This window comes from Neolamprologus brichardi, chromosome 13 (assembly GCF_056152115.1).
Source record: "Neolamprologus brichardi isolate AB-2024 chromosome 13, ASM5615211v1, whole genome shotgun sequence".
Classification (NCBI taxonomy): domain Eukaryota; kingdom Metazoa; phylum Chordata; class Actinopteri; order Cichliformes; family Cichlidae; genus Neolamprologus; species Neolamprologus brichardi.
The window spans coordinates 11,185,479-11,212,529 of NC_142116.1; the positions used below are offsets into that span (position 1 = coordinate 11,185,479).

General features: G+C 38.2%; 1 protein-coding gene across 4 annotated transcripts in view; it reads left to right on the forward strand.

The window, feature by feature from the left end:
- The window catches only part of ryr2b (ryanodine receptor 2b (cardiac)), a 76,384-nt gene extending 57,331 nt beyond the window's left edge, over nucleotides 1-19,053 (forward strand). For 3 of the 4 annotated variants that reach the window (XM_087850135.1, XM_087850138.1, XM_087850137.1), the window contains 16 exons: nucleotides 32-1,308; nucleotides 1,478-1,539; nucleotides 2,033-2,174; nucleotides 2,333-2,419; nucleotides 2,664-2,876; nucleotides 3,018-3,148; nucleotides 4,488-4,530; nucleotides 7,319-7,455; nucleotides 8,312-8,372; nucleotides 8,704-8,850; nucleotides 9,064-9,198; nucleotides 10,150-10,306; nucleotides 10,426-10,490; nucleotides 13,732-13,832; nucleotides 16,383-16,434; nucleotides 18,521-19,053. In XM_087850135.1, the coding sequence (XP_087706261.1) occupies nucleotides 32-1,308; nucleotides 1,478-1,539; nucleotides 2,033-2,174; nucleotides 2,333-2,419; nucleotides 2,664-2,876; nucleotides 3,018-3,148; nucleotides 4,488-4,530; nucleotides 7,319-7,455; nucleotides 8,312-8,372; nucleotides 8,704-8,850; nucleotides 9,064-9,198; nucleotides 10,150-10,306; nucleotides 10,426-10,490; nucleotides 13,732-13,832; nucleotides 16,383-16,434; nucleotides 18,521-18,616 (2,906 nt within the window). In that variant the 3' untranslated portion in view covers nucleotides 18,617-19,053. The remainder of the gene's footprint in view (nucleotides 1-31; nucleotides 1,309-1,477; nucleotides 1,540-2,032; nucleotides 2,175-2,332; nucleotides 2,420-2,663; nucleotides 2,877-3,017; nucleotides 3,149-4,487; nucleotides 4,531-7,318; nucleotides 7,456-8,311; nucleotides 8,373-8,703; nucleotides 8,851-9,063; nucleotides 9,199-10,149; nucleotides 10,307-10,425; nucleotides 10,491-13,731; nucleotides 13,833-16,382; nucleotides 16,435-18,520) is intronic. The other variant, XM_087850136.1, reaches the window with a different exon arrangement.
- The last annotated feature ends 7,998 nt before the right edge of the window (nucleotides 19,054-27,051 follow it).

Sequence of the window (27,051 nt, forward strand, 5' to 3'; positions counted from 1 at the left end):
TTAAGTAAGGACATTCCTGTGCCTCCTGCAGGTAATGTTGTCAATGGAACTACTGGAAAGCAAATGGTGGATATGTTGGTGGAATCGTCAGGCAATGTGGAAATGATTCTCAAGTTTTTTGACATGTTCCTCAAACTTAAAGACCTCACCTCCTCAGAAGCCTTCAGAGAACATGATCCTGATCGTCAGGGAAGCATATCCAGGAAGAACTTCCAGAAAGCCATGGAAAACTGCAAGCATCTCTCGCAGGCTGAGATCCACTTCTTGCTTTCGTGCATGGAGACTAATGATGGTGAAATTGTGAACTATGAGGCCTTTGTGGATCGCTTCCATGAGCCAGCAAAAGACATTGGCTTCAGCATCACCGTTCTCCTTACCAATTTGTCAGAACACATGCCCAACGATTCAAGACTAAAGACATTCTTGGAACTGGCAGAAAGTGTCTTGACTTACTTTCAGCCCTATCTAGGACGCATAGAGATCCTCGGCAGTGGGAAGCGCTTCGAACGCGTCTACTTTGAGATCAGTGAATATAGCCGCACACAGTGGGAGAAGCCACAGGTTAAAGAGTCGAAGAGGCAGTTCATTTTTGATGTTGTCAACGAGGGTGCAGAGAGAGAGAAAATGGAAATGTTTGTCAATTTCTGTGAGGACACCATTTTTGAGATGCAGCTTGCAGCTCAGATATCTGGCTCTAACACCGGAGAAAGAAATACTGGGAAACAAGTCGAGGATAAACGACGCCTGGGCGATCAGGGAATGTTTTTCATGATTCATTGGTGGCTATTTCTCTCAACTCTACTTTCTCTGACAAACCTAAAGACACTGATGAAGATGACCCTGAAGGATATCCTCATGTTGGCTGCTCTATTCGTCCGATTTATTTGTATGGCTCAGGTACGGTGCATTTATGTTTTATTCCGCAGCATCTTATACGTGCTGTACATTACTTTTGTGAGTGGTGGGCTCATAGAGGGAGCCAAAAGGATTAGGATATCTGACTTGCTTGGCGGTATCCTTGAACCAACTCTTGATGAGGTCACGGAGGTGCCAAGTGGTGTGGATCAGCCGAGGAGGTACTCTGCCAGTTTTTCGTCCCACAGAGAATTGAGGGAGATTGGGCAGATGGGAGCTGTGACCTCCCCCAGAGAGGTGGATGCACTGTCAGGCATTTTTGGCCTCAAACTAAAGAAAGAGGAAGGTCGATACAAACTTGTAGCACAAGACCTCACTGCCAGTCTGGATGACCTGTTCAGCACAAGTTCCAGGACCAGTGCTTCCTCTGATATTGAGAAGCATCAGATAACGGTATGAAAATTACATTCAGAATGTTTTATTTAATGTTCGTGGCTCAGTACATTTTATTTTTCCCAAGGTTTTTCATCTGTGTGGACTTGTCTTAAGCTTCATTGATTTGTAATACTTTGATACTGTTTGAGCTTCATATTAAACTTTGATTCTTAATGAATTTTACAAGCAGCAAATTAAGGATCACACAACCACAGAGGATAAAAATGAAGACAAAAAAATGAACACAGAGTAAGTCTCTTGCATGCTTTCTTATTTGGTTCTCAAAGAGGGATTTTCTTTAACTTCTCAATAACACTTTTAAGTGTTACAGTCGCTAAAATGTGTGTTTAAAACCAATAAAAAATATTTTGCTAAATGACAGCTATAAAATTTGCCTACAGTAAGGTCCTTCTGGCTGCTCCCTTAACTCTCAAGGGGTTACAACAACAGATGGACCTGCATGTTTTATGTGATTTGATTCCCTGAGGCTGAATTTGTGTCTCCCTCTGGTCTAAAATCTTGGGTCTTATGCAAACATGCTGACCACTATAGTGTTGAGCCGCTGCCATTCAGCATATAAAAACCACTGACCTTTCTTGTGGGCTTAAAGCAAAGGTTAAGATCACATTTAACATCAAAAGTTTGAAATCTTCACAGGCAAAATTCTGCTTTCATCATCCCAGATATTGGTCAAAGTAAGGCTGTTTGACTTTCCCTCTGTTTGCGTATGGATTATTTGCAGAGAGAAGTCTGAGAAGAAAATTGGAAATGAGAAAGCAAAGGCAAGAGGGAGAGCCAAGAGATTCTCAAATAAGTTAAAAGAACCACAGAGCCAACAATCTGCCCTTTGGGAGACAATTGGCACTCATAACAAGAGCCTGCTGGTAATATGCAAGTGCACACACAGAGACACACATGGCTGTGAATGTATGAGTACAATGTAGATAAGGATGCATCCTTACACCCACGTCAGTTTTCCTCCACAGTCACATAAATATAAAGGCCAGACACCTCAGATTTTTTTTCTGTTTCTTTTTTCCAGAACTATTTTGCAAGGAACTTTTATAATCTGCGCTTGCTGGCTCTTTTTGTCACCTTTGCAATCAATTTCGTCCTTCTGTTCTACAAGGTGGGAATGTGCTAATGAGACAAGTATTTTGTGCTGTTGTGTGTTTTGTCCATGTTTTTTTGCCCATTATTTGCTACTTCATGCTGTGAAGCCCAGGGAGTCAATCAAACCGGGTAGTCTCGGTCGATGCTTTACTTTAACAACCTTGAATTTCTTATATTAAAAAAGATGGTTTTTAATATTTTGTCAAAAAAAAGTCAACTTTGTCTTAAGTATTATGTATTTGGTCTACTGTCTACCCAAGGTAACACAGTTTCCTACCCTGAAAGTAGAGGAAGGAATGACCACATCTGTTTACGGTGAAGAACTGAACTCTGATGCTGACAACAACAGCGAGGGCAGAGTGTATTTTGTACTTGAAGAAAACAGTGGATACATGGAGCCCTCTCTCAATTTCCTGACTGTAGCTCACACAATCATCTCCTTCTGTTGTATTATTGGTTATTACTGCCTCAAGGTATACCAGTTTAAGAACTTCTTTCACTTTTTACCTGTCAAGAGCCATGAAGTAAATTATCAACTTGAATGTTTTGTTAGTGTATTACTGATGTACTTATTCAAAGAATACAGTGATTATTGTAGTGCGTTTGATTGAAAGGTACCATTAGTAATCTTCAAACGTGAGAAGGAAGTGGCACGAAGGCTGGAGTTTGATGGACTCTATGTGACAAAGCAGCCTCCTGAGGAAGACATCAAAGGCCAATGGGACCGACTGGCAATTAACACCCCGTATGTTCATGACTTGTGTTTTAATATCATTTTTATTCATAAAGTGATGGTAAAATCAAATAACAGCCAGTTTTGTACTTCAAATCTAAGAAACCTGCTACTGGCACCTAGTACTTGCTGGACTCTTCAGTAGGTAGGCTTGCCTGACTTGGCTTTAAGCCAAATATCAAATCAGCCAATCACATGGCAACAGCCATGCAGACCTGATCAATACGACTTGGTGAATTTCAAACTGAGCACCAGAATGAGGGACAAATGTGATTTAAGTGGCATTGTTTTTGGTGGACTAGTCTGAGTATTTCAGAAAACTGCTAATCTACTGGGATTTTCCAACGGGGGTTTACAGAGAAAAGGGCAAATATCCAGTGAGCGACAGATCTTTGGGTGAAAATGCCATGTTGATGTCTAAGGTCAGGGGAATATGCCCACACTGCTTTGAGCTGATAGGAAGGCAACAATAACTCAAATAACACGCAGTATCATGTCTGAAAGCACAATATGTCAAACCTTGAAGCACATGGGCTAGAGTAGCAGACCCCACACCGGGTGACACTTTTATCAGCTAAAAACAGGAAACTGAGGATGCAATAAACAGAGGCTCACCAAATTAGACGATAGGAGATTGGAAATATGTCGGCTGCTGCGATGAGTCTTGATTTCTGCTGCTAGATCTGAATGGTGGGGTCAGAATTTGGTGTAAACAACATAAAAGCATGGCTGCATCCGACCTTGTATCAAGGGTTCTAGTTGCTGATGATGTAATGCTGTGACTGTAATTTTGCTGGCGCACTTTGGAGCCCTTATTATCAACATTATAATTTCCACACCACAGCCTGCCTTAGTGTTGTTGTTGACCATATCTATCCCTTTATGACCACAGTGTGCCCATCTTCTGATGGCTGCTTCCAGCTCGATAATGTACAATGTCACAAAGTTAACATCTCCAACTGGTGTCTTGAACATGGCAGTAAGTTCACTGTACTCAAATGGCTTTCATGGTCACCAAATGCCAATCCAATAGGATACCTCTGGGATATGGGGGAATGAGAGATTTGCATCATGCATGTGCAGCTGACAAATCTGTAGGAACTGCATGACCCTGTGCTGTCAATATAGTCCACAATCTCTAGGGAATGTTTCCAGCACCTGTAAATTAAAGCAGTTCTGAAGGCAGAATAGGGCCTAACGTGTTTCTAGCAAGGTGTAGCTAATGAGGTGGCTGGTGAGTGTATACATATTGAAGTGGCAGGCTGAAATGCTTCACTCAATGTTGCTTCAGTAAATGTTACAGTTTCTGTTCCTCCCATATGAATGAGTCTCTTACTCTTTATGTTTTCAGATCATTTCCAAGCAATTACTGGGATAAATTTGTGAAGAGAAAGGTAAGGTCTGGTCTAAAAGTGCTTATGCATTTATATAATTATGTGCATATTCCATGTAGTTACATTGCTTTAAGAACCATAATGACATTTACCGTTTCATCACAGGTGTCATTATTTCCCTGTAAAATACCAAAATGATTTTCTTGCCTCAATAGACAGTGCAACACCTTCAGCCTTCTCATTGATTATGTCTCTGTAGTTTAAAAAAGGAGATCATTGTCTGCTTTAAGAAAGGCCTAATTGGTATTTTTCCCCCAATTTAGGAACACTTAATGTGACTCATAGAAATTCAACTTGTAATGCACTGGTATGAAAGCTAATGGGGGCTATACTACGGGTTTGGGATTACCTCCTTTGGGATTAAAATAACTACTTTTGAGATTTACTAAAGAGACACATACACATTACTAGACACATTACTTTCTTGGCTGGCCTTAGGATTTTCCCTTTCTGAGTGCAGAATTTAAGGAGGACAGTATCTAAATCAATTATACAAATGTAATTTACTAAAGTTTGCAGGTACTTACCCTGAATGACCAGTGTCCCATATTTTTCTGGTGCTTCTGCTTTTTCTTTTTTTGGTAGCGGAGCAGAACTGAATGTAGAGTGTGAGGAGGAGAAGGTTTAGTTGCCTAGTTCAAGAGGCCTGCAAGCCATAGATGTATTATCAGCAGCAAAGTCGAGTTTTATAGCGAGTATTTCATTTTGCTGTGTTTTGCTTTTTAGTCACATTTATACACAGAAATATTATTGAAAACCTATCTTTGCTTAAAAGTATCCACACAGATCTCTGCAGCACTACAATCAGATCTCACACATGTTAGACTTGTGTCTAAGTCTTAATGTTGTTAAGGTGTCAATGAATGCAGATCAGCATTTTGAATACAGTATTTGTTTTTTGTACAGGCAGATTAGAGTCAGATGCCTTTATTTGATTTGAGTAAATGCCTGTAGCACACAGGAAAAAAGACCCCACACATTCATGCATGTGCGGCAGTAACAGTAATTTCAATAGAAACAGATGTGTACACTTTATTAATGTACTGTGTTATTTTGGCGCTGCTAATTTGCTCCACTCTTATTGGCACATTCTTGCGATTGCAGCCTCACTTTATGTGGATGACTTATTAAATCTGGCCTTTGGTGTGTTGCATCAAACTACATTCACTGATCATTTTATCAGGGGAAGTAGTTATTTAAAGTCTTCAGTGTTTGGAACATGCTCCCCTCTCATTTGAAGTGATTTGTTAGGAACAGTGTTAGCAACAACTTTATTTCACTGTATCACTTGTGCTTTACACTTGAATGAATATAGGTTTGCCATTTTGTTTTGGTGATATGGTTTCATAGACACATCCAGCTAGTATTTATGGTAGTACTCATCAGCTTCTGAAGGGATATTTGGAAGTATTGATTTTATTTTACAGCAGTACTGTATATTGCATTTTCCTGGCAGTGTATATTTGAACAAAAAAATAGATATGACGGGTTCTCACAGCGACTGTTGTGGCTCTAGGGTTTTGTTAAGTTGTAGTTTAATGTTTTGATTTCTGTTAGGCATTACTGATCTTCTAATACTTATTTGCTTGAGTATTGGTTTCATATCATGGTTTCAATATCATCCTATTAGGTTAAACTTAGTGGCTTAGTTCTTCTGATTCTTGTTTGACATTCCTGAGTTCTGGTTCTTGTCATGATTTCTGTGCTGTTCTAGTGTTACTGCTGTTTTTGATTTGTGTTTTATTTGGTTTTGAGTTTATCCTTTGAGAGTTGTGTGCGCTAGTTTTGCTTCCTGTCTGTCTTCCCCTGACTCCCTGATTGTTTTCACTTTTCTCTCGGGAGTAGTCAGTCTTCTGTGTATATACAGCATAGAAATGTGTTTCATTTTGTCCTTGTTGAGTCGTTCTCTGTCTGCTACTCTCAGTGAGCTCCTTGTAATTTTTGTTTACCTATTGAAGTATGCATTTTTGGACTATGTAGTCTACTACTAAAGCTTGCTTTTTGTTAAATTGTTCTGCACTGCAATGTGGCCCTTGCCTATACACTGCAAGTTTTATGATAGGCACCCGGTTGTAAGGCGCAATTAATCATTTATTAAGTAATTTTTGCACAAACACTTTCATTTAAAGAAGAAAAAGTCAGGGCTGGAAAGTAATGTTTTGACTTTGAATTTCATTAAAGCACTTTGACTTTGGTTTTGGCTTTTTGCCACTTCATGGACAGTTGGTCTACATAAAATACACCTGGCACTCCCACATTGCATTTAATACCCTTGATTGCATCATTTTAAGAAATTGCAGTAAAATAGATGGTTAGAAGGTTTGTGATATTGCTTACCAGACTTCAGAGTGCCTGGGTTTGTAATGGAAAATGGGCTTTATAATAAAGCTTGGCTCTTATTTTAATAGATTCAGTCACATAAAGTTGAAACTCCTGTATTTGTCATGAGCCCAAGTTAATATTTTTAAACTGAGATGCAACGCCTGTGCATTCTATCAGGAAGGTAAATGGTAAAGTCTGCATCAACACAAATGTGTTGATTACTTTAAAACCAGTGTTTGTGCCAGTCATTGACACAACTGTCCAAACAAGCAAAACTAAACAAAAAACTCCCAAAAACATTTGCAACACAAGTGTCTGACAATCTTTGTTTTGTTACACTTAGACTATGCAGAATTCAGTATTAATCCAAATACCATTTATCATTGTCTTGTGTAATTCATGTGATGATACACTGAAGAACACATTGCTTGCATCACGATGCAAACATGTCTTCTTCCCTGTTCAGGTGATGGATAAGTACGGTGACTTTTATGGCTGCGAGAAGATAAGTGAACTCCTAGGTCTGGACAAGGCTGCTTTAGACCTTAATTCTGAAACAAAAACAAAGAAGAGGCTCAAGAGAGACACTGCCTGGAGTGCTCTGTGAGTAGAGTTTGCAATTGTGCATTCTTAAAAAGATTCATGGGAAACATCTGAGGTCTAATGTGTCATTTATTTAGCTCTGCGTGCAATTTCAGACAAAATTTTGGTGTAGTTTTTTGTTATTTATGGCATTGCTATAGAAAGGTTTAATGCATGCAAGAACACAATCTCATTTTCTATATTGTATATGCATTTTAATAAATACAAATAATTCTTCCCTGACAGGCTTTCATGATATGGATTAGGTAGGCAGCTGTACACAAAGAAGCTTGCAGTGATCGCAATAATGTAGCTACTTATCTGGAGGATAGCTAGTATACAGGCTGTCTGGGAATTACATAAAAAAAAAATGTAAATATGAAATCAATACAGCCCATTTTCTAATGCATTTTACTGTGGAAGTGAATTGGACTACAAAATGGGTCCCTGGTGAAATACATTAACAGTCTGGGTTTATTTACTGTTATGTTTGGCTCTTGTGTGGGCCTTGTTAGTAAAATAACATTTCAGGCAAATGATTATTAATAGCCCGTGGCATTTTTAATAATGGTTCTGCGAACAGTGTGTGTGTGTGTGTGTGTGTGTGTGTGTGTGTGTGTGTGTGTGTGTGTGTCTGTGTGTATATGTTATGTAACAGGTAAAAAAAGGTCCTAGAACATTATGCTGTACTTGAGGAAGAACATAATATTCTAAGAAAAAGCCCCATAACTGAGACTGTGTTTTTAAAAATATAAAAACACAGTAGGTCAAGGCTCTGATGTAAATCACTAACATTTTGACCTTGTTTAATTGTTCTTGTTATTGTCTATCAATTTTTTTTTTTTTTATTTATTAATCATATCATATTTTTTTTCAGATGCAACTCCATTGACATGAAGTATCAGGTCTGGAAACTAGGTGTAGTTTTCACTGACAATGTAAGTTGGATTGCATCTAATAGTTTATGACTTTTGCTCAGTTTGGTTATAAGCCAAAGCAAAGGTGTTATGTTAACCATTTGGTTAATGTTACCAGGCAGTGGTTGTAAAACATATCCGATATTTTATGGCCTATTCCTCTTTTGTTAATCTGTCATTGTACCACGCTACGATTTATTTATTTTTTATAAAATTGGGCGTACAGCAGAGGAGATGTTAATATCCTTTTTATTCAACTTATCTAAAATACACATTTGTCTCTTTATCTGTCCTTGTAATCTATATTGGCTGTGTTTCTTATGTTTGGTTGTGCTCGTGTGTGTGCTTACAGTCCTTCTTGTACTTGGCATGGTACATGACCATGTCGTTTCTGGGACATTATAACAACTTCTTCTTTGCTGCCCACCTTTTGGATATCGCTATGGGTTTCAAGACACTTCGTACCATCCTCTCCTCTGTCACACATAATGGCAAACAGGTGTGTGTTTGTGCATTTGCATATCTGCGTGGATCTGTCCTTAATTCTCCCTCCATCAGTTTCCATGTGTGTTCATGGGTGCAGCTACAATGCAGCCGATGTTTGCTTTCACCTTGTGAGGTTATATTGAGTAGTGTATTAAAGAAGAAGTAGTGTATTAATGCCCGTCTGCCTCTGTCTGTCATTTTCTAATTATGTATGTGTGCTTGTCAGTTGATCCTTACCGTGGGCCTCTTGGCTGTTGTGGTGTACCTCTACACCGTTGTAGCCTTCAACTTCTTCAGAAAGTTCTACAACAAAAGTGATGACAAGGACATCCAAGACATGAAGTGCAATGACATGCTTACTGTGAGTTTAATGTGCATATTCACACACACACTCTCCCTCCACATATATCTGCCTCTTATCACCGTCGCTATCTTTTTGTGCTTATCTTTATAATGCAAACACAGCCACCCACCTCCTTTTCTACCTGCACAGTGAGAGAAGTAGAGGAAGGTTCTGACAGGGATCCCCATTGTTCAAATGAAAACAGCCTCATGTCTTATTCCATCAAGTTTTTTTTCTATAAAATGATGGACACTTTGAGAGAAAACAGCCCCCGAAGCCTCAGCACAGCCCTTTGTTTGGCCACTCAAAATATTAACACCCCACTGCCTGCTCTATTCTAATATGTCACTCACATATGCAGGCGGATGGGAAGTAAAAGCATTTGAATGAAACCCTGTTAATATAGGAGGTGAGGGATATTACGGTAAACCCTCAGTCTCACTCACCGTGCTGTTGTATCAATCTCTCTACAGTCATTGCCGTACCATTTTAAAGACGAGTACAATGAAAGCGTATGAATCCAAAGCAGAAGACTTGTATGGAAAAATCTTTGATATTTTGATTTTGTTCAAATTCCTTGTGGAAAATATTGTCCTTGGCAGTTAAAGCACAGTGTAGCCCTTGGTAGACAACTTGAATGTTAATTTGTCTTGCCTTATACTCCCCGAAGGGCAATACATGTCTGAGAAGATTGATAAGAAACAAAACTTACACTATTGTTTAAAAATGTAGAAGTAATGGCATTTTAATATTTTTTCTCCCCAATAGCAACAAACATGAATAGAGGGATGAAAGTGCAGAGAATAAATTCTTTATTGAGCTTCAATATTAACAAGTATTCTTCAATACTTCACACCACTAGCAAAGACAGCCCGTTAAAGGGAGGAATAAATTGAGGGAGAAGTGCTCTGATCCTCATATAGAATTCTACCAAGACAGAATATTTATTTATTTATTTCTTTATTTTAGTGTTACATGTTCCACATGTATGTGGGAGTGCGTGCAGGCGGTGGAATTGGTGATGAGATCGAGGATCCTGCTGGAGATGAGTTTGAGGTGGAACGGATTGTCTTTGATATTACGTTTTTCTTCTTTGTCATTGTCATCCTCCTGGCCATTATCCAGGGTAAGACACGCACACAAACACACACACGGTGAATTTGTTTTGCAACTTAAAATTAACTGGAAATAAAGAATTTATCATGCATCAACATGTACTGAAAAAGCTCATGCTGTTGCTCTTAGGCTTGATAATTGATGCCTTTGGGGAGCTTCGTGACCAACAGGAACAGGTGAAGGAGGATATGGAGGTGAGATTTGACACTTTGTCTCACACATTTACAGTATATTTCTATTGATGACAGCCCTGTTATTTAAAAAAAAAAACACTTGTTATTAATATACACATTATATTGCAGTAAGCAACCACAATTTTTTTGTTTGTTTCCATATTTTGAGCAAAATTAAATTTCCAACAATACATAATCCAGCATTGTGAGATATAAATGTCCTATAAAAGCTAAAAGCTTTTGCACCATGTTTATGTAGCAGCAGCTTCTGTGACTAAGTTTGATACCAGGGTTTGGTACTATGAAGCGAGGTCAACATGCCTAGAGTGTCTTTCTTTTACCTGGATTCACTTACCTTAACACCAGAAATCAGAATAAGTGGTCACACAAAGCTGGTTATTAACTCAGGTTTCCTCTCTTTGTGGCACTGGCAGCATCTCAACAACATGGATGGATAAGTATTCTGGCAGCAGAGTTACTGGTTTATGGAAATGAGGATAAAGCAATAATATGGAAAAAATATCAAGAGGTTAAGGAAATAATACTGACGAAACATGATAGCTTCTGCAGACAAAGCAGTGTGTGTGAGAGGAAAAGTGCTGTACAGTTGTTTAGTATTAGACGTGCTGCATGAATGTGTGTATGCTTTTGGTGCTTTGGACAGAAAGACTGTAAAAGATCTAGTATATTAACAAAGTCTAGCCTATTTGAAGCCAGAAAGGAAAGTGGGAAAAATGGCAACTGTGTAAGTTGACAGACTCATCACTTTAATAGCTCTACAATTAGGACAAGTAATCTAGTATTTAATAAAGTTTTTGTTTTACTTTTTGTTCTTTCAGCTGCATCCTTTAATGGTCTAAGAATAATGAATATATATATATATATATATATATATATATATATATATAAAAACAGAATTCAAATGTAGACTTTAGTATAAGGTTAAAAAAATACAAATCATGTTTTAAAGCGTATAAAACAATATTGTTCTTTCAAAATGATTTACAGTCAAGAGGAAAAAATTCAAGGAAAAGGTTGTAGAAGGAATGATCTGTATTTATCACTGATGAAACACAAAAGGCTTCAGATGTTGTTGAAAACCTTAGACCATCCTACTATCTGTGCATAGAAGTCTGAGAGATCAAGGATCCCTCAGGCCTCAAATCAGTTGTTTTCTGAAGACTTGATTGGTCAGTAGGTGGTGAATCAGCATTTCATAGTACAGAAAACTCAGGTTAATCCTGAAGTTACCTGGATAAGATGAAATCCTGTTTCATAGTACAGACTTCAGCTGTAACTTAAGTATGTGGGAGCAAACAAACTGCACACATACACACATACAATTACATAAATGAAGTACATTCAGTTGTGGGGCCTGTTTCACAGGAAACAAATGTACCATTAGGACTAATGAGAGGGTACCATTATCTCTTTCTCTTGAATGATTAGTGACTAGTCAGCACAGAAACTCTAGTCTGACAAAAACAAATTGTTGATTTAAAAAATAATAATAATAAAGTATTCATAAAATATGCGTTTGTTGGATTTTTCAGTTTTTCAGACTTGGTTCTCTCATGTTTGCATGCTCATGTGCCCATACATAGAAGCTAGAAGGATGAGAAAAACAAATGGAAATGCACTGTTTGTTATTTAAAGAATAGTTATCTGTTAGGGTTGTTTTGCTGAACCCAGTGAACCAGGGAGCCAGGCTAAAACCCTCACTGGTATCTGTAAAATATATAAGGCTATAAGGCTTTAACAAACCATGAGAATCAGAACCTAAAAAAAGACACAAAGTTAGAAAGACAGTCTGACACTAGAAGGAAGCAAAAAAGCCCAAAGGTGCAGGAGAGGCAGCCAAGTAATCGAAAACTAGACCTTTGATTACCAGACTGAGGAAACAGGGTAGTACACTTAGTCTGACAAAACTGGTGAGCTACTGTCTGAAAAGAGTGTACTCATATAGTTGTTGTTGTCATTAACATTTAAGTCAGCATTTGCCATTCCACATTCACAGAGAAAACAATAACAACATAAAATATAGTAAGAGCTGTGGTTCAGCTGACTGCAAAACATATTCAGAAGGAATTCAAGCAAAAATAAAATATTTTACAGATTGCTGAAGGCTGAATAGAGCAGATGCAAGCTGGGGCTGTGAAACTGTTAAAAATAGTGTTACATTGTGTTAATTCGGTATAGGCTTGTGACAGTTTTTCCAACATCTTCGTCTAATGTGTTTTTTCTTTCTACTGTATATGTTATATTTGTCATTGTGTCACAAAATATAAAACGGTGTCACAGATTTTATACCTGCTTTTCCAGATGTTGTATTATAGGGGAATTAAGCTCTACTGCTCTCAGCAATGATAAATCAGGTTGAGCTCCATTCCACCATTATTTGCCATAAATAGAAATGACCTAAAATGCATTAAACTCAAAACACATATTTCGTTATTGCTTCTTTTTAATCACTGTCACAGCACAAACAGGTTGTTTGGTTTTCCCAAAGCATCTTTTTTTTCAAAGCACTTTGTCTCTGTGACATCAAACCCCAAAACAAGCCAAAAACTGGTATGTGTCGAAGATTGGGTCCCCTGACACAAATGAAACAATATAGTGTACGCATTTAAGTAACGAGAGGACTGCTATTATATATCAAGAAAGCCACTGGCTTAGTAGATGGCAGAACACAGAAGACCTTACTCATCAGGCCAGGACTCTGCTGTCTGTTTACACCTAAAGACTGGTGACTGCTTTTTCAGTTACAAGAATGTACACATCCTGGACAGGGAGGAACGCTGGTTTGAGCGGGGAGTCAAGGAGGGCATTTATGTGAAAACCCTAAGACTACATCTTCTAATGCTGTGATTGCAACCATTCCCCAACTCTTTGTGTGTTCAGCTGCTCATGGCTCATTTGAGTTTTAATCATTATACAGCTGTCCTCTTTACAAGGCTGGGAAAGCTACGGTCAGATGATCAGAATCAACTTTCAGTATCCCCGAAGTGTTGCACAGTGGCTTACAAAAGGAATATTAGGTTTCTGTCCTTACCAGTATTTTCCTTATGTGGGTGTCCTCTCAGTGCATTTGTTTAAGAAAAAAAAAAGGTGTCAGATTATTGTGCTAGCAGGCTAAATACCACATTTGAATCACAGAGCACTAAAACAACGGGCTTCTGGTCTTTCTAATTTAGTCTGGGGAACATCATGTTTGTCCAAATCTGTTTCATGAACCATTACATTTTACTTTCTCTTCCTGCAGACCAAATGTTTTATATGTGGAATGGGAAGTGAATACTTTGATACGGTTCCTCATGGCTTTGAGACTCACACGCTTCAGGAGCACAACCTGGCCAACTATCTGTGAGTTCAACAAAGCGCTGGTTTTATGCCTGGGTTTGATATCAACTCGACCTAATTTTAGAAATATTAAAACTAAGTTCTTACACATTGGTCATTTACATTTGTAAGTTTTATGCATGCTTTGTCACCACTGAACGGTTATAAAATACAAACATTATAAATCTAATTAACACACTTGGCTGTGTCTCTGTATGTCTCCATAAATCATTGCTATAAGTTCATCCCCTTTCTCAAGATTAGCTCTCAGTATAAAACTTAGTTTACCACAGCTTGCAATTCAGATTCAAACCATTGTTTTTAAGTTCTATTTTTCACGTATACTCAGTGGCCACTTTGTTAGGTATACCTGTTCAACTGCTTGTTAATGCAAATATCTAATCAGCCAATGACATGCCAGCAACTCAGTGAATTTGGGTATGCAGACATGGTCACAATGACTTGCTGAAGGTAAAACTGAGCATCGCAATGGAGAAGACAGATGATTTTCAGTAAATGACTTTCTGGTTCAGCCGTTAGAGCCAGACAGGCTGGCCTGGGTTTTCCACACAACCACACAGATGGAATGATCAGAATTTGGCATTAACAGCATTAGATATGTATACATCCTACCTCGTAACAATGTATCAGGCTGGTGATGGTGGTGTTGTAATGGTATGAGCAATATTTTCTTAGCACAATTTTGGCCCCTTAGTATCATCTGAACATAATTTAAACATCCCAGCCTATTTGAGTTTTGTTGACCACAGCCATCCCTTTATAACCACAGTGTAGGGCTGCTCGATTATGGCAAAAATGATAATCACGATTATTTTCACTGAAATTGAGATCTCGATTATTTGACGATATTTATTTAACAATAACAATGTATTGAATAATGGCTTTAAAGATTGTCAAATATAATATAAAATAGTGTGCAAATACTGATAACGGTGCAAATGTTTGCAATATAAAAAATAAATGAAAAATGTAAACACAGTGTAGCTCTGTGGTGCAGCTACGACACTGTAGCAAAGTTTACACACTATGTCTACTTGATCCATGTCTGACTCCACGAACCCATAATGTTTCCACACCACTGAAGGTTTTTTTTACCTCTCTTTTCAACCAACAGCAGTCACTCTCCTCTCCAAATAACTTCTGCTTAGCTTTCCGAGCTTCCCTCGGGTCCTCTTAATTGTTGTGACGCCTGTTCGAAATGCAGAGAGGTGCGCTCGATTTGCCACACGAAGCAGCGCGCGAGTAAAGCACGAGGGAGGTGCTAATAATCGGCTCAGTCATTTTTAATGATCGTTGAAAGCCCAGATCGTAATTTAGATTAAATTTCGATTAATTGAGCAGCCCTACCACAGTGTACATTTTTTGATGGCTGATTGGAGCAAGTTCATGCACCATGTCACACATTTCAAATAATCTATAGACTGGTTTCCTCACTGTAGCTCCACAGTCCCCATATCTCCATTAGAGTACCAATGAGATGTGGTGGAAGAGGAGATTTGGATTACTAATGTACAGCTGAAAAATCTGCAGCAACAGATTAGACCAACATTTCTGAGGATTGTTTCCAGCACCTTGTTAAACCCATGCTATCAACCTGGTGCTAGCAAAATATACCTAATAAAGTGGTCTGTGAGTGTCTCTGTGCTTTGTTAATCATTTCATTGTGATATGTGTAATGACAGTCCAGTAAGAATCAAAACACCTCCTGACCTAAAAATACATGCATTTGACCAAACTCTGTATCCACCAAGAACACAGTTTATCTGTATATTATAAGAAACCTTCTATGTAAAGCTAATTGTATTACATTAAGAAAGCCATAGTCATTTACATACACAGACTGCTAATTGAAATGCTCAAGAGTGCCACAATAAGTACAATAGGATGAAACGCTAATAAAAATAAGAAAATGTGTGTAATAGAAGGTATTAAAGGCAGAAAACTATAACCCCACTCAAGCTTATTAAGTTGTCATGGTTAGAAAGTGATTATCATTTTGTCTTTTTCACTGCTTTTCAGCGTAACAGGAACCTTTTCTGCTAGAAGTAAAAATGGTTACTTTGAAGGTGTCATTGCATTGTACATTGTTGCCATGTCAATAATTGCCTGTGGCAAGCGCTTTTGAGACTGATTAGTATGGATCTAGCAGGATGTGTTTGCATCCCCTGATTGATGGACTCTTCTTTGCTCATGAATATGTATGTACAGTCATGCCTCATTTGACATTTTTGGCTCACCTGATAAAGGTCTATAGGCTGTAGCATCATTACTCATAATTTAATAAACCAAAGGATCATTAGATTTCATTATTTCTTGCTTGTCAATCATCAAATAATTGTATTAAAGGTAATTTTAACCTGATTGTCAGGTTGATATTGCTGGTTATATTTTTGCATTTGATATCCAATTTACATTCGTAATCATCATAATCCTATTGCTTGACTACTCGATAAACAGTTTGTTAATTTAAGCTTTCACAGAACCAAATGAAATCATTGGTGGTTTGAAAGATTTGAAACTTGTTGCATAATTCCCCCATCTGTGTCTTTGCAGATTTTTTCTGATGTACCTTATTAACAAGGATGAGACAGAACACACGGGGCAGGTATAATTGTCTTCTTTTTATAGCATGATCAAACCAAAGAACCAGATGTGCACTTTTAAATTTCCTAAACAATTACACTATTTTGACAAGATCAAATCCCAAAGTATAGCTTTCCAAAAATACTCCCTTCGTGTCTCAGTGACCTGTTATTTCACACATTTATCATGATAATGACAGAGCTGTGGTGTAACCTTTTCAACTAGGACAGAATATGCATTCACACTGTCTCTCAAAAGCCTTATCACTCCTGGCACGCATATTTTATAACAATATACATGCTAGATATTGCCATTATGAATACATCTCCACTTAAGCACAAAACATTGTGCAATTAGTGCTCCACATTTAACAAAATGCATGTTCGATTTCAAATAGGCAAGTACTTCAATTCATTTTCTGATCTTTTTGTTGTAACATTATACATTGCCTGTTACATAAAGGAGTGGCATGTTTTAAAAAGGCAAATATTTACAGTTTTATGGCACAATTGCTCACAGTCAAAGAAAACTACATTGATTTAATCCACCTGAAACATTTTGAACTTGGGGCATTTCAAATCAAATGGGTTCTGGGACTTATTCCTAGATATATTGGGTATATTCTTTCAGCATATTGTTCTTCTCAGATATTGCTTAAAAGAGGAGCTGCTTGGTGGAAAAATATTTCTTTCTCGTAGGCTATGTCCTCTAAGAGCTGTCACTATTGATAAGAAATCCTGGCACATGCGCAGTCCTGAAGATTTTCTTTTACACCCTTGTTTTCCACACTGACCCCTTTAGCACTGTGTCTACCATGAACATGACTTTCAGCCTTGCTCTGATTTTCTTCATCTACTTGTCTGCTAAAGAAAGTCAGTGGAAACTTCTTGCTCCCAATGGCCATTACAGTCACCTAGTCCAAAAAAGTGAAAAGTTTTAGACTTGTCTGCGCACATAACAAAATAAACACTCCAGGATGCCAGTAGTCTTGCATCCTCATGTGCGCTAGATTTTACCATAAAAGACGAACGTTCTTCTTGTTACCCATTCAGCCATTTTCCTGAGTGTGCACATGAACTTAGCCACCATGAAATCAAAGCTTTCCCCAGCCAGGGTGAAAGTACTTAAAGTGGAGAAACTAGTAGTCATTCTGGTGGCCCCAGAATGTGAAAACATGGTTCTTAATCATGATGCAGCTGCTGGTAGAGGAGCTGTGGCAGCTTTGGCATAAAGATGAAGTGTTGCAGCTGGACCATACAATCCTCCATTCCCCAGTGATAACCAAGGGTTATGCATGGCCCCTGATCGGGAATGCCTGGTCCCCCAATCCCCTTGTGGGATTTACTATTTAAAGAGCAGAAGCTCCTACAGCCTGTTGTACAGTTGAACAGGCTACATTTCAGTCCCAGTACATGGAAAACTCCCTAATAACCTTACCTCATGCCCTCTCTCTCACTGAGTCACAAAGGCTTCAAAGAGAGGGTTTTTTTCTCCCCCACATCCTTTGTTTTAGGGCTTTTAGATATGAGTCATGTGACTCAAACCTGTCACATTTCCATGGATTACTGACATGCACATGATTGAGGCAGTAAGTGAGGAAATGAATCTTTATTTGACAGCAATCTATAGACTTATCTGATAAGTTAATAAAGTGTTTATATTTTATTTTTTAGTTTAATCAATTCAATTACATAATGTCTTCAGGACCATCTATATCCATCTAGTCATTAAAAACCCAGGTTTTTAGTAAAACTCCCATTGGAGCTGATAGCTGAAATGTCTCTTAAGGTAATTTCTCTTAAGATAGCACTCCTCCTCCCCTGACTTCTGCACACAAAAAAACATCCATGGGCAGAAGGCAGAAGAAAATGTCGAGGAATTCCACCAAGTAAGGTGATAAACCCAACAGTGACAGCTCTTACTGTACATGGCTGTCTGTACTCATAGATGGAGCATGTATCTATTTCTCTGGCATGGTACAAGCAAACATAAAAGAAATGGAGCCTGCTAACTTCATTTTATTTTTCTAATTAGCTCACTGTCAAAGAATGTGTTCATGATGAAATTAATGACTTTTTGATAAATTGCTACTCTGTTGACCTTGCCAGGAATCTTATGTGTGGAAAATGTACCAGGAGCGTTGCTGGGAATTCTTTCCTGTGGGAGACTGTTTCCGTAAGCAATATGAGGATCAACTGGTATGAAATAACCTGAGAGGTCTAAAGCCTCCCTAGTGTCACAAGACAAAATCTGTCTCGATTTATGCCTTTGGAGTTGCTAATTTGCTTTCAGTTCTGTGTGTGTTTCTATAGTATTAATTTTAGATTTTGGCATTTTTTTTCTCTCACAATCAAGTATTTCAAAATTACTAAATTAATTGGAACCAAAAGATTAAGAACCACTTGTTTATGTTCTCCTACAACATTAGTGTGTGATGCATGTATTGGCAGTCCTGTGGGAGGAAGCTATTCATTTGAGTGGTTTGTTAAGACTGCAGCAGCATCTGTAGTAATGTGGCTTTTTCTGTTTCATAAATCATTATCTGTCACAGTCAAAGCTGGCAGTCGAAATTCAGTTTGAGGCATTTTTTTCTTGCTGGATGTGTGTCATGTTTTCTAAATAAATTGATTTGTTTTTCTAATCAGAGCTTTCCATTCCTTCCTCCTGTGACATCCATATAAACACTCTCCCTCTGGCATTTGCTCTTTTTACTCTCCTCTGTTTCTTGTGGCTCTCTTGTCTTGTCTGTTGTGCTCATCTCTCCAGGATCCTTACCCTTCGGTCTTTGCTGTTCCCCCCCTCCCGCGTTCCTTCTGCTCCCCTGCAATTCCTCGTATCGAGCTCTTTCCCACCATCATTGTCAGCTGTGGTGTAGCACGCTAGCAGATCTCTCGCCATTCAGGTCAAAACAATGTTTCTGACACCCGTCTCTGATGGCCGAAAAGTCCTGAGAGAGTTCGTGGGTATAACTCAATGACTAAAAGAGTGTGCTGAGTTTTGTTAAACTGTTAAATCATGCTGAGGTTAACAACAGGATGACAGGAGTTGGAGTGCCACCTACAGATATTGTCCTCATTATGCAAAGGTCACACTGAGTCGAACAGATGTACTGCTGATATGGATTCAAGTTGTTTTTGAGTCATGACCATGGCACAGTATTGTTAAAGTATTGTGAAAAACTTGGGGAAACTTGTGCTGTTTGTGTCAAAAAAATAGTAGCAAGTACTCAATATTTATTTATTTATAATTTAATTCACTAATTAGTTTTAATTTGTTTAAAAAAAAAAAACAGTTGCAAATGGTTTCTTTTCTAAACACATATACATTTTTCTGTCTCGAAGCACTTTTAACCTAACATTTACACACTCAGGCCCCAATGCGTTGAGGACAACTTAAGGTTCAGTAGCTTGCTCAATGATACTTCAACATGTAACTTGGAAGAGCCAGGGATTAAAGCAAAGGGATAAATGTGAGAGGAAAAAAGAAAGTTCAACATGCAACAACTGTGACAGAATTTCCATGTAACTGTAGATGTATATAAATGACTCAAGTGTGAGTTGTAGTCTGGCCATTCTTAGTTTTATGGGTCTTTTTCACAGCACAACCTTTACGTGCACAACGCAAATATCCCAGTGCTCCCCAATTCTGTGTCATGCTATATTTTCATGCTTTTTTTATAGCCATGGTTACTGCTGACCATGCAGTTGTAATATTCTGGATATGATTAACTTCTCAACAAATTGCAAATGTCATTGGTTTGTACAGAGCACCCAACCGATGGTACCAGAACTTGTCACTTTCTTTCTGTACCTCACAAATTACAGTAATCTGTGAATTGTGATGGATTGGGAGCTGTTATGTCTGTTATTGTTCTGATGATTACTTTGTAACAGATTCTATGGACCGCCATTCAACATCAAACCGCGACTGCCGATATAACATTGATGTATTAAACAATGCTTACTGCTTACAAGAGTCTGTTTAAACCTGTAATTTGGTGCTTCTCGACGCCGTGTTGTAATGTTTGACAAATAAATGATAGAAACAGAAGATCTGATTTTGAAGAAGAGTGAACTGTACAGGGTAAGAATTCGAATCTTGAATTTTTCCAGCAGCTGATAACGTGTTGGTATTTTAAACATAAAGAAAACGTTCTCGATTGCCAGCCCTGGAAAAAGGAAGCCCTAACACATCTGAATGTGACATGTTCATTAGCCAGGATTTCCAAAAGAACAAACCTGTTTGAATCCATGTTTGATTCAGACACATCCATGGTGTAAATGCTCATGGCATTGGCTAAGTCCCCCCGTCAAGATATTTCTTCTAGCAGCACATACAAACACCATACTGACATTTCAACAAGGTGAGGGGGGTCTTTAAGATCGTGTCACTTCTTCTACACCAGCGGTCTCCAACCTTTTTTGCGCCACGGACCGGTTTATGCCCGACAATATTTTCACGGACCGGCCTTTAATGTGTCGCGGATAAATACAACAAAATAAAACTAGTACCGGTACCGAAAAAAAGATTTATTCATAACACACGTGAAAAGACCCAGGAAAACAGAGTTAACGATCAAAACGATAACAAAATAACGCTGAAAACCATACATTTCGCACCTGAGCCTCAACTCTCGCACCCCGGTACCAAACGACTCACGGACCGGTACCGGTCCGAGGCCTGGGGGTTGGGGACCGCAGTTCTACACTACAGGAAGACTGAACTTATTTAATCTGTTGCCACATTAGCCAAAGACCAGAGGTTGAGGAATGTGGAAAAAAAACAACCCTCTAATCAAAAGCTTATTTAATTTGGAAAGATACCGTCTTCTAGGGAGTATAAAAATCAATCATGCCGTCTAAACACCAAACCCACAAACATCCAACTCCTCTTTCACGCCACAGATTTGCAGGAGACATGAGGTCCAATTTCATAAAAAACCTTCCAACAGTTGATTTACTAGTACACAGTGTACTTGAAGGAGGGAGTCTGATTCCATCAAAACAACGCAGATTAAACATACTGTTTATTGTATAATTGCCACATATGCCTGATTAAAAGATATTGTGGATAAGATTGATGTTTTTTTGGAGCTGCCAAGCTTCCCCTTCTAGTCTTTCATCTTTCCATCCTGTGGTTGAGTAATGCCAGGTCTTTCAGGTCTGGATGCAGTTTAGGTTATGGAGCATAATTTAGAGTCTACATTGAATGAACAGTAGTATACTAATCCTATGGCATGACATGACAAAACTCAGGTACTTAACTGAGAATGAACTTGAAACTAACTTGATAAAGTTGGGTTACCCATGCAGATACAAAACTGAATTACCATTTTTGTATGAAAATGGTAATAACCAGATGAACACTAGCTGAATGTCATGTCATGAAAAAATCCAGCAAAGACCTGACACAGGGACATAGAGATGCATATGACCCTTCAGTTGATCAGAAATGGTCTCAGTGGAAGGGTGGCTGTTGAGATGCCTTTCTATAGGACGGGTAATGGGGACAAAAGACTAAGGTATGTCAAATTGTACAAGAACTAGACTGAAAATTAGATGCAATAGGTTTTATGCGGTGGTGAATCTAAATTTGAAATTTCTAGTTCAGATTGATGTCAGAATTTTATGGATGAGGCAACCAATATCCAAAGACGAGCTGTGGATTTCCTTCAATTATTCCTGTAGACTACTTAAATAAATTACAGGAAAGCTTGCCTAAGTATGCTCAGGCTGTGTTAAACGGTGGATACCAAATATTGTCTTTTGAGCTGTTTTTGCCTTATATAATGTTTTTGCATTTTAATTGACTCCATAAGTATTTGGACAGGGACAGCTTTTTTTCCCCAGTCATATTGGTTCTGTACATTACCACAACGACTTTTAAATGAAAAAACAAACAAACAAACAAACCAAAAAACCTAAAAGGGGGCAATTTGGCATATGGGATTTTTTGATTTTAGCAGCTGAAAGACAGCTTGATTCACCTGCATGGAGACCTCCTTTGACCACATGTGTCTGTTCACAGCAAAAGCCTCCAAATGCAAGCAATATACCTCAAATGAACTCCAGGCCTATTATCTGTTTAATTGATAAGGGACAAGGGCATTGCCCACACCTGCCCATGAAACCGTCTTTGAGTCAGCCTTTTGGTCCTTTTAAAAAGAAGGTGGCAGGAGCTGAAACTCTTAGACCCTTCATCCAATTTAAATATTGATACCCCCAAATGAAAGGTGATGGTCTACACATTACTTTCATATCCATTCTATAACTATAATTGGAATATAGTTCAGTAAACGGTAAAGAAAAAACCTTTGTCAGTGTCCAATTATATATGGACCTAACTGTATGTTTGCACATGCCGCTGCACCTATTTCCCATTTTACTAGCAAGATATAAAGGAAATGAGGGGCAACTTGAGACTTTTGCAAAGCATTGAATACCAGACAGTTACACACACTTTTTGAGATTCATGTCATTCACCAGGGAAAGACATTTACTTTCCACAATATTTTTTTTTTTAAATTTGAAAGTGTGCCAGCAGTAAAAGAGTTGTTACTTTTTTTTTATTCACAACATAACAGAGTTGAATCAGCTTCTACCTGCAGAGGGGACAACTTGCTCAGTTATGTCTTTTCCTGCTAATATTGCGTTTGCATTTTTTTTAACATGTTGCTTGTAACTGTTTACATATGCTTGAGTATATACCGTAAGCTGAGCCTTAAGTGCATGAATTGTCTTCCTATGTTCAGTCAACCTTTTGTCTGCTTAAAGAGCACATCTACATTTTTGCTGCATAATAAAAATTGAAAGCAGCTGTCGCTGGTGTCATACGGCACATAACAAAGCCAATGGGTGGGTCAGTGACATAGAAATAATATTAATATTAATCTGACCTCATGACATTTTTAGGAAATATTTAGGGCATGAAATCAATGGTATGGATCTATTATTCGTAGCCTTCAGGTTTGCATAATTCAAACACATTCTGGTTCAGTATGTACAGCCAACAGTAAGGAGTCTCCTGACCAGATGGTTTAAGGTTGGCATGCAACAAAAATGTATTCATAAAACATTGTAAAATGATATGATATGAATCCGAAGTACAAGGCTGGATTATTCTGAATGTTGCCTCAGATACTGGTTTGGGATGTGGTGCCTCTGCACCCAGATATATCATGGAGATGTAACCTGAGAGTTATAAATCAATAAAAGATGACAAGAGAAAAGAAAGTGGGGGAGAGAATGGAGCTGTGAATTTACTCATACCTGAGGCCAAGAACCCTGAATTAAATATGAGATGCGACTCTTTTTTGTGTGTGTGTGTGTGTTACTGCCTCTGATTTCATTTTTGGAGCTCTTATCTGCAACTGTTTCACACACAGCAATGTGTGTTGCAATCCTCTTTTTTATTGTAATACACGACAGTCCTCTTATTTTTATTTTTTTTTTACATGTTTATTTAGAGTCCTAAAACTCTAAATATGTGTATGTAGAGTTTTAGGACCAAATCTGTTGTATGTGTTTAAATTGCATATTTTTGAAATACAAACAACCAGTTTCATCCTCTCAAATAAATCTTATGCGACGACTGTTCGATGTTTATCTGAGAGCTTTTTAGATAAACATAAGCTATTGTCTATTTTTTTATGCTGACATCACTAGACACTCTTCCATAGTGGCTTTCTTTGTTCAGTCCCTTTTTACTGCTAAGTTTGGAAATCACTTGATGCCTGGCTGCTGCTGTGTTGTGGATGAGGGCTTCTTAGGGAGAGGCAAGGGTTGAGTTTGGACCATGCATAAACAATAATGGTTGTTTTTTTCGTTTTTCTTTTAGGGATAGAGACTTTAGATAAGCACAGCTCTTATAGACTAACCCGGTATTATCGAATATTTTCTTCTTTACATTTTTTTCCCCATGCCAGTGCTGTCACACCAATTTGTGTCTCGTTATCACTAATATCTGCTATTCACAGAATCTTGACTCTATGAAATAACTTCAAATAAATATTTACAGCTATTTGAAGTCATCAAGACAACCTCTGAACTGAAAAGTGCTGCACCAAAACTCCGCCTAATGGCACATGTTGACTCACTCAGGTTTTTGTTAATTAAACCACCAGGTTGCGTAACTGTAGCCAAACAAACTTGTGCATATCCAAAAACGATCCAGTGATGTGTTTCAGATAAAATGGGGATTTTGAAACAACTTGTCTTTGTTAAAAAAAACACACAGATGTTGCATTTGGATAGCTCCGTAAACTTGATTGTTGTGAGGGAAGGCAACAATAGTGAGGATCTTACAAAACCTAACTTTGTCTGAAGTGTCGTTTCTGACACATGTAATTGAATGCAGCCTCATAAATGCCTTAAGTAAAACCACTAAGCTACAGTACCAGTGGCTGCATTAAATTAAATTCTGATGGTGGCAGATTAAGTACCTGCTACAACAATTTTGTGCATCAGGAAAATTATTTGCCCTTCTGGTCATATGCAACTCCATTAGTGCGTTTTCAGGCTTTGGAGCATTATTAAAGTGCCATTTACTCACCGAATTAGTTCTTAAATTGACCAGAAAAATAACCTACAGCAGCATAATACACTACAAAGCATGCTCCTCCTTTTTTGGGCTTTTTTCTTTCTTTCTAGATTTCCATCCTTTAATATACTTCTTAAAGCTAAAGATTAAAAAAATGTAGACCTTGCAAGGTTGTGAAACCAGAAATAACGAAGGAAATGAGATGATTGAAGATTATGTTCTCAGATGTCTGTGCCTTTGAAAAATGAAAGGATGATCTGCTATGCATTTTCTCAACAGAGACATTTGACACACGGTATATGCTGGTATATATTCAAGTTGCCCTAATTGGCAGTTTAATAAAATCACTGTAATGAATGCATTAAAGCTACATAAGGTGTAAATTAAACACTAGGATGTTGCGTGAAAATAACACGATTTGAAAGGAAATCTTTTTGTCTTTGCTCATTTTTAGTCCAGCCCATAGATTTATTGCCACGCTTCACTCCATTAGTTTTGATTTAAATTTAAGGAGGACTCATTTTTATCCCGGCATCTGTTTGGAGCGAGGCAGGGAACCGTCTCGGACAGGTCGCATCCATCAGAGCTAATACAAAGAGAATGGAAATTTATACTCCTGGACACTTTGGAGACTTCAGTGCAACTGCTTTGCACATGTTTGGAGTGTGGACTAACACCAAAAGCGCTTAAGGAAAATTCAGGTAAACGTGTAGACGGCACTGACTGCACTTCACTGATAAAGTGAAAAATGAGTAGATATTTTAATTTACTTGGGATATCTGTCTTGGATTACAGCTGCGGTGCCTTAGGCTGTGTGTAGTTTATCACATGAAGTGCTCCAGACCAGATTGTCAGTTTTGAAATGCATTGTCTCCTGACAGTAAGACGGATCCCTGCCTTCTCATTACCACTCTAATTTTCGTATTAGCTGTCTTCCAGTAAACAAGCATTGCCACTGACAAGAGGCGGGCCTTCCAAATTACCATTTAGATTGGACAACTTCATGCCAAGAGAAAGCCAATTACTGAAAACAGTTTAGTAAGGCAAAGGGACAGAGAAGGGCTGGTGATGAGTGTATTTCATGGCGCATGAGGTTTGCGTCACTCCCCTCTGAATCCCGTATCACACCAACATCTTATTTCATTCCAGCGGCTTTACTTTAAAATGTGCACGCAGCGTAGATTTTTTGTCTCTGCAGTGCCGTTCGCACAGTGATCTGAGCCACTGAAATTTGAAAAGAGACAGGTGCTGCCTTTAATAATTGAAACTGGCAAATTGGCTCACTCAAAGGTAAGCTCAGGCGGTTGGGGAAATGGCCCATTTTCCAGCCAAGTGGAATGATGTGCATTTTGAAAACTGAACTTTAAGGAGCACTTGTTTATTGGCAGGACTTACAAAGAAATTTGGATCACTTATAAATAGGAAGACTAACCTGAAGCCAATTATTAACGATTCACTTTCTAAAGACTTTAATGGAGAGTCTCAAGGCTGGCTTGGTTTGAAAGAAAGAGTTGTTAAAACTGTTTTTGTGTTCACAGCTGTCTGGACATCTGCCTGCTCAGCTGTTTTGGTAGCTTATATGCAAGTGTGTAGTGTGGGAGTGTGTCTTCCCTAATGAAAACACACTCACATGGACTTGCATCTCAATTTTTGCACAAAAAAAAGCCTAGGGAACCGTTCGTTTTAATTAGTTATTTGTAATAATGACTATAATTGCTCTGACAATATTACAAAGGACTCATATAAGTTTCTCCCATGTATCCACTATGAATACTTTAATTGAGAAAAATCTTTCATGCATGTTACCGATTGCCCGTTTGTGTTAAAGCACTGGAACACTGGGTATCTTATGTTAGCTGACCTACATCGTAACTTATTTCAAGCTGTATTTTGGGCAGTTGAAAAATAAAATATGCACGCTCATAAAATACCAGCCACACAACACATAATATGCACAGTGTCTTATAGTTTTTCCTCTTTGGTCAGCTATTATTCATTCAGTACTATATATCTGTTTGTTCTTCTTCACTGGCTTTAATTTCCTTTTACCTTCTTGCCAAAACTAATCTCATAATATTGGCTTTCCTTTTTGCAAAGTTAA